This window comes from Bubalus kerabau, chromosome 10 (genome assembly GCF_029407905.1).
Source record: "Bubalus kerabau isolate K-KA32 ecotype Philippines breed swamp buffalo chromosome 10, PCC_UOA_SB_1v2, whole genome shotgun sequence".
NCBI lineage: Eukaryota > Metazoa > Chordata > Mammalia > Artiodactyla > Bovidae > Bubalus > Bubalus kerabau.
In genome coordinates this window covers 56,493,132-56,505,900 of record NC_073633.1, presented here as the reverse complement: position 1 = coordinate 56,505,900, position 12,769 = coordinate 56,493,132, and the positions used below count along the sequence as shown (strand labels likewise).

The following is a 12,769-nucleotide window of genomic DNA, read 5'->3' as shown; positions in this document are numbered from 1 at the left end:
TGCCTTCTCCGAGCAAAGTCCCTACCATACAATAAAGGCTCAATAAATTATTCACAGTTATCACCATCTCTTCCCTCTCCTCCCCTTCCATTTCCTCCTCCTTTCACACTATCTTTGAGACCTATTTACACAAATTGAGGCCACAGATTCAGGAATAAAGACAGAACTAAGTTTGAATTCTGACATTTCCTCACCATGACTACATGATCCGGTAACTATTTAACTTTTTTAAACCTCAGGGAGTTTTTTTGTTTTGTTTTAATCTGTAAAATAAAGGCAACTGTGAATACCTTAAATGCAAGTAAACTGCTTAGCAGAAAGGGTAGCATGAAAAGACAACTCAGTTTAAACTACTGAGTCACTTCACCATACTTTAGAATGCACTGTTCTCAAGAGAGGTGACCAAAATGTAGTCCAAAACTAGAATTCAAAGCTACCTTACAACTAGCAAAGAAAATATAATGAAGCTAAGGTATAAGAGAAAATAAGCCTCCTGATATGGAACTTTTAAAAATCAGGACTAAATAACAGAATCATACATTGTATCAATGTATGTTCCATATTCCTAAAAAATATCTTTACATTTATACACGGATTTTTAAAAACAACCCACACAAGAGAAAACATCAAGAAAAAAATCAAGAATGGGGAAGTTTTACTAAGAGAACTTTAGGGTAGTTTCTTCCGTTTTAAAAATCAAAGTAGGGGAATGTCCCTAGTGGTACAGTAAGAATCTGCCTGCCAATGCAGGGGACAGAGGTTCGATCTCTGGTCCAGGATGATTCCACATGCCCCCGAGTAACTAAGCCCATACGCCACAATTACAAGAGAAGCCACTGCCAACGAGTAGCCTGTGTACCACAACTAAGAGTAGCACCTGCTCACCACAACTAGAGAAAAGCCCATGTACAGCAACGAAGACCCAGTGCAACAAAAAATAAATTATATTTTTCAAAAAATCAAAGTAGGATCACTAAGTTATATTTCTTTTAAGTGGACTGAGTGGCCACAGTACAATCTTAGCTTTGTAAAGTTACTTTCCCACTCCTTTCTCAGCACCAAAAAGTTGACTTTTTAAATCACAGTGCAGATAAAGTATTTTGCCACTTTTAATAACTTAAAATAAAACAGTAACTGTGGCTGTTCTAGGGAAGCACATGTCATAAAGGCTCAATTATTTGCATGGATAGAACACTTCAGGGAGACATTAAAGGAAGTCATCTTTTCTCTATCCCACACACAGGAATTTTATAAAGCAACATAATGTTTACTTGCACTTGAAAAGGACCTGAGTAATGATTTTCAGAATCTTTATAACTGAGATAAAACATGATTTCACAGCATTTAATTGGGAAAGTTAAAAATGCTACCCAGGTACATACAGTTAACAAGTCCGCTTCATTATCAGACCTATGTTCCTTTGTTAACTATGCCTAACTATCAGTATTTATGACACGATCATGGTAATACTTTAAGTTATTGAACACAATGTACTAAATGAGGGAATTCCCTGGCAATCCAGGGGTTACGACTCTGACACTTTCACTGCCAAGGCCTGGGTTCAATCTCTGGTTGGGGAACTAAGATCCCACATAAATAATAGTACTTAGGCATAGTTAACAAAGGAACGTATTGAATGAAACTGTATTATCTTATTTCTCCTTCTAATACTTAATGAAAATGGGGAAACCATGGGGGAAAACATTACATATATATATATATATATATATATATAAAGCAGCCCTCCCACACTAAGAAAAAATCCTCAAGAACTAAAACCAAATAAGAAAAGGATATAATCAAGTGTATGTTTTTTTTTTTTTTTTTTTTTATTTAAATGACAAGTTATTTAATTAGGTTCTTTGCAAGAAGTTCAGAACACTACTTTGTGAGGATAAATTCCATTTGTGAGAGCAAACACGGAGCGGAGGTAGCCCTGGAGCTGAGGGACAGCTTTGATTCTTCGCAGAATTTGTGAGTCCACAGCTTTCTGATCAACCTTGCGCTGCTCTGTGATCTCGTATTTCTCTCTCTCTGTGTCGAAGATCTCGCCCTCCTGGTGTCTGGGTTTACGCAGCTTCTTCTTCTTGAAGTAAGTGTCAGTGAGATGTTCTGGGATTTTCACACCACTGATATCGATTTTGGTGGAGGTGGCAATGTCAAATTTCTGGTGTGTTCTACGCAGAGGAACTCGATTGAGGGATAGAGGCCCAGTCACAAGTAGCAAGCCACTGCCCAGCTGCTTCAGGAAAACGACCCTCTTGCCTCTGTGGCGCCCAGTGAGGATGATCAGAATGGTCCCAGGAGTGATGCTGGCACGCAGCTTCCTCACATGCTTACTGAAGGGTTTTTTGCCATGACTCAACAGTTGTTTCCGAGGCACATCTTCAGTAGGGTAATACCTAGGCATTTTGCGAAGTTTGACCACTCGGGTACCACCATTCTTGTCTCCACCAACTGGTTTTGTGACAGTAGCAAGAACACGAACCTTCTTTTTCTTTTCGACCTTGGATTTAGCTGCTGAATACTTTCTCTTGTACAAGGCCTTTCTGGAGTACATGGCTGATCGGGAATATCTGCCAATTCCTCTGACCAGGACAGGATTTCGGCTGCAGTGAGGCTTCCCCTTCTTAACTTTCTTCACCTTTTCCACCTTTTTAGCCTTTTTGCCAGCATCAGCCTTCTTGGCTTCAGGTTTTTTCTTAGTATCTGGTTTCTCAGCCTTTTCACCCACCATCTTGCAAGATGGGAAAGAGCCAAGTGTATGTTAAAGCTGACTGATACAGGCTCAATTCTCTTCCCAACTCTGTTTAATGACGTGTTGGTGGCTCGTACTTATACTACTGAAGTTAGAAATGCTGCAAATCAGAGGGTTTATTTTTTTTTTTTCCTATTATCAAGAGGGTCAGTGAACTAATAGAACACAGGGTATATAACCTAATGGTATAATCTTTCAAACAAGCAACCAAAGAAATAAACAGAATACTCTAATGAGAAAGTGGAAAAGCACAGCACACTGAACTCCTAATGCTGACCCTAGCTGCAAAATTCACTTTTTAAAAAAATTCTCTCTTCTGTTTTACCTACTTTTCTGCAAATCAGAATTGTATGTACCTGGGTAGCATTTTTAACTTTCCCAATTAAACGCTGTGAAATTATGTTTTATCTCAATTATTAAGATACTGAAAAATTTCAAGAGAACAGAACCCTGGAATTGTCAGATTGTATATGATCATGATTCCTGATCTGCCAAAAAGTAGGTAAAACAGAAAATAATGAGTCCCTCAAACTATGACTTAAAGGAAAAAAATACACTGGTCTCAGAGACAAAGAAAAAAAAACTTACCCACATTATATCACAGGAAAAACAAAAGAACAAAGAAGAGCCTCACAACCACAAACATGGCAAAACCTAGCAGAGTAAAAACAATGAAAAAAAAAAAAAAACCAACAACAATAAAAACAGAAAAAGCAAAAGAGAAAAAACCCAATTGAGAAGGAAACAAAAACATCTGGAAACTATCTGGAACAAAGCAGAATCAACCAGACTTACATGATATTAAGGAATTCTTGTTAATTTTCTTAAATACAAAAACACAGTGGTTATATAGTAGGAAAATAATCTGAATTTGGGGAGATATATTTTGAAGTACTTAGGAGTAAAATGACATGCATAATTTTCACTGAAGTGATTCCCAATGAGACAGAAAAAGGACATAAATTGCTATTAGTTTCCACTTCTGACTATCATGAAGAAGAACTAAATCTAACCTACCACCATAAAAATTTAGAAAACCTGATGAAATACATGGGAGGATAAACAAATGAGGTAAGATCTACAATTGGCCCAACTTAACTACCTGGAAGCAGTTTAAGGTCAATATGCAGAGTACAGGAACCAAACAGAACCTGCTGACAGAGAGGCCAGGCATTTAGAATTCATGGGCCAGAGTGCCAAAGAGGAAGCTAACAGAAAGGGAGCTCAGAGATCTAAAGAAGGGTTCCCCTAACATGTTTGGCAAATTTGTATCTGATCATGTGAGAATCAACTATCCCAGACCAGAAAAATAAACCACAAAAAAAGTAAGCAGAACAATCTTGAAAGTTTATATAGTTAGGGCTGGGAAGTGTTCATATTCCCACCATCCAGAGAACAAAGACTTGTAATATACGGAGCACTGGGTAGAGCCCTCAGGAAAACATCATCTTATTCACAGGGCAAAATTAGCCATAGACTAAAGGCTGTTTGGGATCCACCCTAACAAAGCTTAAAGCACTTCCTCCAAAGAACTCAACTGATTCCAAGTAGTTTAACTGTATAACAACAAAATCTGACCATGTTTAAAGGCAAGACAAAATCAAACACAAAAAAAGTAAAAATCAAAAATGAACTGCATCCAGTCAATAATTACCATGCATGTAAAGACTCAGGAAAACACCTTTTTCTCATACTGTTGGATGAAGAAGTCAGACATTAGCAACAGAAACTATAAAGATGACAGAATTAACATACAAAGAAATTGAAACAGTTATCATGGGCTAATAGTTAAAAACTAAAGACAAAAGAAACCTTAAAATCAGCTGGTGGGTTAGGACAAAAGGAACTAGAGAAAGAGACACACTACATATAGAAGAATGAATGTACAAATGATAGCATGACTACATAACTCAGAAGGTAACTCACCAGCATGTTTGAAATACTACCAAAAAAAAGATTCTCAACCTAAGATTCCATACCCAGTGAAACATATCTCATAAATGAAGATGAAGGGGGAAAAAGGTGAAATGAAGGCTTTTTCAGACATCAAAGCTGACAATTTACTGCCAGTAGACCTGCATCGCAAGATATGTCAAAGGAAGTTTTCAGGCAGAAGGAATATACCAGCTGGAAACCTGTGTTGACACAAAGAAGAGTGCCAAGAACAATAACTATATGAGAAAATAAAAAAGATTTCTTTTCTCATTCTTTAACCTCTTTCAAAGTTAAATGATTGTGTTTAAAAAACAAACAATGTGCTATGGCAGTTATGACACACATAGAATTAAAATGTATGATAATACAGCACAATGGAGGAGAGGAAAAATGAAAGAACACTGTAAAAGAAATGGTATTTTATCCAAAGGTACACAATGACAAGTTACAGGTGTATACTGTATACCCTAGGAACAACCTCTAAAAATACATAACTAAGCAGGTACATTACATAAGCCAATAACAGAGTTAAGATTAAATCACTTTTTAAAGCAAATTAATCCCAAAAAACATAGACAACGAAGGGCTAAAAAAAGGGCTTATGAACAAATGGAACAGAAAACAAACAGTAAGATGGTAGTTTTAAACTCAATCATATCAATAATTACATTAAAAGTTAATGATTTAAACATAATTAAAAGATAGAAAGTCACTTTCTTATTTCTCAAGAAAGGTACAGATGAGTTAAACTAAAAAATGGGAAAATTATACCATCCAAACCCTAATCCAAGAAAGCTAGAGTGGCTATAGCACTGTCAAAGTAAACTTCAAAACAAACCCAAAAAAGGAGAGAAAGGGATTAAAAAAAGACAGTTCAGTTCTAAATCTGCTTCACATAATAGCTTAAAACTATGTGAACAAAAAGCTAACAGAACTGAAAGACAAATTTGTAATTATACCTGGAAATCACAACACTCCTCGCTGAACAAGTAGACAAAAATAAGGACTGAACACTATCAAGCAATCTGACTCAATTAACATTTTATAAAATAGTCCACCCAATCATAGAGTATGTATTTTCACAGGCACATGGTGTATTTACCGAAACAGACCTCAATTCTAGGCCACGAAGTGTATTTCCATAAATTTTTAAAGGCTGAAATCATAGATCATGTTTTCTGACTCTGTTAGTGAAATTAAAATGAAGGAAGTCTTGTTCAGGCTTCAGAAGCAAGAGAACAGGCCTCTGACTCGCTTTTAACCTGCCTGGACATTGCCCAGATACCATCCCAGTCTGCAAGCACAGCAAGTCAGGTAGCACTTTAGATAAGAAAAAGAGTAGGTCTTAGAATTCTTGAGCCCATGGAGGTCTGGCCAACCCCCTTGGGTCTAAAGAAAGCCTATGACTCACAAGGTGAAGTAAACATCATTGTAAAAAGGGTAAAGTAAAAACCAGAGAAGGATTTTTGCGCGCAAACCATTAATGAAAGCAGTTTGCGGCTTGCGATTATAAGGAGCCACTGAAACAGCAATTTGAAGCCTCACCCATGGGGTGAGCATACAGCCCAGGACCCCTTCCCAATTGGGACTCCACACTGCTTTTAATGAGGGACTTCCCAGCATTATTCAAGTCTGAATGAGGATCCATTTTGGTGATGTATACACTATTACTTCTATTGTTTCTTTTCCTTTTTTTTTGGAAAAAGTGAAAAGTGAAAGTGATATTTGCTCAGTCATGTCTGACTCTTTGCGACCCCATGGACTGTAGCCTCTGACCATGGAATTCTCCAGGCAAGAATACTGGAGTGGGTAGCCATTCCCTTCTCCAGGGGATCTTCCCGACCCAGGGATCAAACCCAGGTCTCCTGCATTGCAGCCAGATTCTTTACCATCTGAGCCACCAGGGAAGCCCATTTCTTTTCTCTTAATGACTGAAAGTGGAAATTAAGTTAAATAATCTTCTAGAAAAAACATGAAATTGTTTTTATGTGTAACGAGTGGTTTCTTTTGTTAACGAACTCTTCAAACCTAAAACGAAAGTAAAACTTCTGGAAAACATACCCTGGTGCAATTAAATCAGTAGCAGATATTTGGAAAAAGTCCCCAATATTGGGAACTTAACACATTTCTAAATAGCCCATGGATCAAAGAAGAAATCAAAAGGGAAATGAGAAACATTTTGAATTGACTGCAAAGAGCACAAGGGAACTTTATTGGTTGATGTCAAAGTTCTAAATTATTATTATGGCAGTGGTTATATACCACTATATACCTTTCCCAAAATTAATTGCTGAATTTTATTTATGGAAATTATACCTCAATAAAGCTAATTACAATTTTTTAAAAGAAAAACAGTGAGCCGAAGTGGTAGGCATGTTGGGTATTTGGCCTTTCTTTTACTTTTTCCCAAGGTTAGAAACTTTTTCAAAAAAAAAAAAATCCAGAATCTAAAACAATTCAAAATAGTCCAACTTATTAATCCTCCCCTTTGAGAGAAAAATAAAATGAACATTCTACTGACCTTCAAGAAACTATGAAGCATCCTATAATGATTCATTATTCACAACTGTATTTTTGTTAATATGACAGACATAAGTAGTAAAAGATGGAGGAAATAAAAGATTAAATGACAATCGGTGATCCCAAGTATGAAAAGAACACTGGGGGAAGCCAAATATCAAGGAAAAGTATCAGCTGAGAAGTAGCTACTAGACCATTCTGAAGAATTTCTTGGCAGTACAAAAGGTCCAATTAAACATTTAAGCTAACACAGCTAAAAGAAAACCTGGAAGCCTACTACTCATCAGACTGTTACCACTGAGATTGGAAATTTGTGTTTGTGAATGTTTGTCATTACAGAACTAAATCTTCTTCTGTGTACAGTATTTTGCAATTTTGTCACACATAATACCTTGCTATTCATACTGTGATTCAGGAATCAGCTGCCTGGGTTATCTCCTAGGAACTGTTAGCAATACAAAATCTTGGGCTTGTCTCAGATCTTCTGATCCCCAAGTGACTCGGGTCCTACCCAGATGTACCTGATCCCCAGAATGATCTGTATGCATATGGAAGTTTGAGAAGCTCTGTAGCTTTTCTCTATACAGAAATACCCTAACTTCTACCACCAGCTATATCCTTCTTTTTCTATGTGCTTGCTTTAACCTAAGCCTTTAACAGTATATCATTAGGGCCAGGTACCACCGGTTCTATCATTTAAGCAAGAAATACTTAATCTGATGTGACAGGTAAAGTACTGATTAGAAAAAGCTCCCAAATAATATAATACAGAGGTAGACAAACTATAAGCCCAAAGGTCAATTTGAACTGGTCACCTGTTTTCTCAAAATAGCTCTATGTTCATTCATTTATGTATTTTCTATCACTGCTTTTCAATGGCAGAGCTGAACAAGCAGAGCACTGCAAAACAGGTATCAAATCTACAGAAAGTTACTTAAGCACTCAGCTTTATTACTGTGATTGGTTATAATCATCTTTCCCCCCCTCCTCTACAATAGGATTTCTAACCCTGAGATCCATGTGCCTCCCTAGGGGATTCATGAGCCCCACCCCCCCATATTTACATGCAAATATTATGAATAAATGCATGTGTTTTTATATATGGTATATATGTATGTTTATAGTTGGTACTTTGCTTCTGCTTTTCATATTTAAATTTTTTATTCATCTATTTATAATTCTTTTTTATTAAACTTACTATACTAGCTAAGACTATGAAACCACACTGAATAACAGTGAGAGCATTTTTACTTTGTTCCTGACTTTAGCCTTTACTTTTCATTATATAATACATTCATAATACTATGCTAAGGTTGTTTCTTCCCATTCCTATTTTAGAAATGCAGTATTTTAAAATTCACATGAAAACTAGGCTAAAAGACATTGCTTTTAAAAAAAAAAAGCTTCACATTTTCAGTTTTAAATGGAAAAATTAAAAAATCCAAAACTATAAACTTTTGTTTATAAATCCAAAAAACTGTTCTTTTTTTTTTTTTTTCAAGAACTCAGTTTTTATGGGTCAAGCCAAATGCAATGCAAAGTTGTCCTTGTTACTTTTTTTAACCAAAATAAATAAATCAGATTTGTCCCTGTGACGGGTCAGGGGAGCTGGCCCCTTGGCCTTGTACTGCCCCTCCTCTCCCTCTCTGACCAGCTTTGGCACAGCAGAGAGAAGGCGGCTTCGGAGTCTCCATCGTGTTGAAGGGAAGAGGAAAGGTGGTGGCTTGGAGGTGAAGGGAGAGCAGGACCAGAGGAGCAGCCGGCGCCCCGGCTCTGAGCGGCACTTCCTGGCCACACCCAGCCCCAGGTGGTGGAGTGTGCACAGCCCCGCACGCAGGCCACGCACACAGCCGGGACCCTCTGGAGCGGTGGAAGTGGTCACTGCTGAGTAGACCCTCCCGCTCTGTGCCAGGTCAGTCTTGGGCCATCTCCCAGCAGCCATCCCACAGCAGTGTCCTTGGTCCACCTCATGATGAGGGTCCTGCCAGAGCCCACCCACCCCACAAACCCTCAGACAGAGATGGCTCCTGCGAGGGGTTGGGGGCTTAGCTTGGGGAGAGGAGGCCACCCTTGTCCAGGTGCGGGAATCTCTTGCTGGGTAACCAGGACGGCTGGCACAGGGGGATGCGGCATGAGGCTGGTCCTGTGGGGTGAACTGGGGGGACAGGGTGAGGGCAGATCTGTCCCTCCGAGGACACCTGCAGGGGCTCCCTCTCCTCCTCCCGCTCCCCAGTGTCTCCATGAAGGCTGGTCAGCTGGACAGAAGTTGTAGAACCCAGGGAGCATCTGGCTTGAGGGGGCAGCCAAGCACAGAAGGGGGAAACTAGTTCCTAAGTGAACACGGGGCGTGTGCAGTACGGATGGGCAGACGTGCGGGCAGTGCGGAGGAATCATGCTTTAGTTGGAAGCAAGGGGCATATACATGTCTATTTTATTTGTAGAAAGTATTCAATTTTTTAAATGGACACTGATAGTTTACTATGTACAAAAAAAAAAAAAAAATATATATATATATATATATCCTGACTAGATAAGCTTAAGTTGATTAATTAAACAATGTTTATAAATTAGATGTAATGATAACTAAAACTTCCTATCTTGCTATCAAGCACTTGCTATCTTGCCAAGTCTAGTAGTTGCTCTACAGCTTTTCATTTAATACACCCAACAGACCCACGGGATTTCCCTGGTGGCTCAGACAGTAAAGAATCTGCCTGCAATGCAGAAGGCCTAGGTTCGATCCCGGGATTGGAAAGATCCCCTGGAGGAGGGCATGGAAACCCACTCCAGTATTCTTGCCTAGAGAATCCCAACGGACAAAGGAGTCTGGCGGACTACAGTCCATGGGGTCGCAAAGAGTCAGATATGACTGAGAGATTAAACACAAACCTACACACGGACCTACTAGCCCATTTTAAAGAAAACAGAGGTCTGAGAGCTATGTAACAAATCTAATGTCATTTTGGTTTCAATGACTTCATAACATTCTACAATAATTGAATTACTCTCATCATAAACAAGGTAAGTTACCATTCACATTTCTGATGGGACAACAAAAAACTGAAAAGAAAAAAAATTACCAAAATAACAGTACATGGCAGGGAACTTTAAAAACCTAAACTGATACCTACCTCAAAGATGCACAAAAATGAGTAATGAAATATCAGAAAAGAATATGCTTTTTATAGACAAAAAAAAAATATATATATATATATATATATATATATATATGTGTATGTATACCCTTGATTTCCACAGCTAGTGATTGAAATTGGCACAATTTACTCCACAGGGGCCCATGCCAATCTCCTACCCTTGCACTACTTAGCTCAGTCAGACACCACAAAATTGCCTGTTCCCACATGCAGAGTCTCGACCTACTCAACTGAGATTTGTTCTTATACTTTAACAACCAGTCAAAAAATTCAAGAAGTAGGAACAGAATGCAACTCTATCACTAAATCTTACTGATGCACTTAAATAATCACTCATCTCCTCAACTGTATCTGAACAGACCCAGGCTTCTGACCTACTCATCATTGTATCTCATCTTCCCTTTGTTACAGATTTTCCTGATTCCCTAGTTCCAAGCTGCCTACTTGTCTACTACAATTCCTAATCAGCCTTGTTACATGCTAGACTCTCCCAGGTTCCAGGAACCTATAAATATAAATGCCCTAATACTAAAAATCATTGCTTCTAAGGACTTCCCTGGTGGTCCAGTGGCTAACACTCAGTGCTCCCAATGCAGGGAGCTCCGGTTCAATCCCTGGTCAGGGAACCAGATCCCACATGCTGTAACCAGAGGTCCTGCAATGAAGATAAAAGATCCTGCTTGCTGCAACTAAGACTCAACGCAGCCAAATAAATAAATGTATTTTTAAAAATCACTGCTTCAGTCTTGAGAAAGAAGAATGGAACTGGAGGAATCAACCTGCCTGACTTCAGACTATACTACAAAGCTACAGTCATCAAGACAGTATGGTACTGGCAAAAGACAGAAATATAGGTCAATGGAACAAAACAGAAAGAGCAGAGATAAATCTACACACCTATGGACACCTTACTTTTGATAAAAGGAGGCAAAAATATATAATGGAAAAAAGACAATCTCTTTAACAAGTGATCCTGGGAAAACTGGTCAACCACCTGTAAAAGAATGAAACTAGAACACTTTCTAATACCACACACAAAACTAAACTCAAAATGGGCTAAAGAACTAAATTTAAGACCAGAAACTATAAAACTTAGAGGAAAACACAGGCAGAACACTCTCTGACATAAATCACAGCAAGATCCTCTGTGACCCACCTCCCAGAGTAACGGAAATAAAAATAAACAAATAGGACCTAATTAAACTTAAAAGCTTTTGCACTACAAAGGAAACTATAAGCAAGGTGAAAAGGCAGCTTTCATAATGGGAGGAAATAAGAGCAAATGAAACAACTGACAAGAATTAATCTCCAAAATACACAAGCAGCTCATGCAGATCCATACCAGAAAAATAAATGACCCAATCAAAAAGTGGGCCAAAGAACCAGACAGACATTTCTCCAAAGAAGACATACAGATGGTTAATAAACACATGAAAAGATGCTCAACATCACTCATTATCAGAGAAATGCAAATCAAAATCACAATGAGGTACCATCTCACACCAGTCAGAATGGTTGCCATCAAAGAGTCTACAAACAATAAATACTGGAGAGGGTGTGGAGAAAAGGGAACCCTCTTACACTGTTCATGGGGATGCAAACTAATACAGCCATTATGGAGAACAGTGTGGAGAACACTATGGAGAACAGTTAAAAAACTGGAAATAGAACTGCCATGAAAAAGTGAAAAGTGGAAGTGAAAGTCACTCAGTTATGTCTGATTCTTTGTGACCCCATGGACTATACAGTCCATGGAATTCTCCAGTCAAGAATACTGGAGTGGGTAGTCTTTCCCTTCTCCAGGGGAACTTCCCAACCCAGGGATCAAACCAAGGTCTCCCAACATTGCAGGCAGGTTCTTTCAGCTGAGAGACCCAATAATCCCACTGCTGGGCATACACACCAAGGAAACCAGAATTGAAAGAGACACATGTACCCCACTGTTCATTGCAGCACTGTTCACAATAGCTAGGACATGGAAGCAACCTAGACGTCCATTGGCAGATGAATGGATAAGGAAGCTATGTTACATATACACAATGGAATATTACTCAGCTATAAAAAAGAACACATTTGAGTTCAGTTCTAATGAGGTGGATGAAACTGGAGCCTATTATACAGAGTGAAGTAAGTCAGAAAGAGAAACACCATACAGTATATTAACACATACATATGGAATTTAGAAAGACCTAATGATGACCCTCCCAGGGACAGAGGAGCCTAGTGGGCTGCCATCTATGGGGTTGCAGAGTCGGACACGACTGAAGCGACTTAGCAGCAGCAGCAGCAATGATGACCCTATATGCAAGACAGCGAAAGAGACACAAGATGTAAAGAACAAACTTTCGAGCTCTGTGAGAGAAGGCAAGGGCAGGATGATTTGAGAGAAAAGCATTGAAAC

The 12,769-nt window shown here is 38.6% G+C and overlaps 2 protein-coding genes across 2 annotated transcripts in view; both read right to left on the bottom strand.

Annotated features, from left to right (window-relative positions):
* ADAM10 (ADAM metallopeptidase domain 10) overlaps nucleotides 1-12,769 on the bottom strand; it is a 144,330-nt gene that overhangs the window by 113,144 nt on the left and 18,417 nt on the right. The window lies entirely within an intron of this gene.
* On the bottom strand, nucleotides 1,811-2,762 carry LOC129621403 (60S ribosomal protein L6-like). Its single transcript, XM_055537824.1, has one exon. The coding sequence runs from the start codon at nucleotides 2,735-2,737 to the stop codon at nucleotides 1,874-1,876; it is 864 nt and encodes a 287-aa protein (XP_055393799.1). The 5' UTR covers nucleotides 2,738-2,762; the 3' UTR covers nucleotides 1,811-1,873.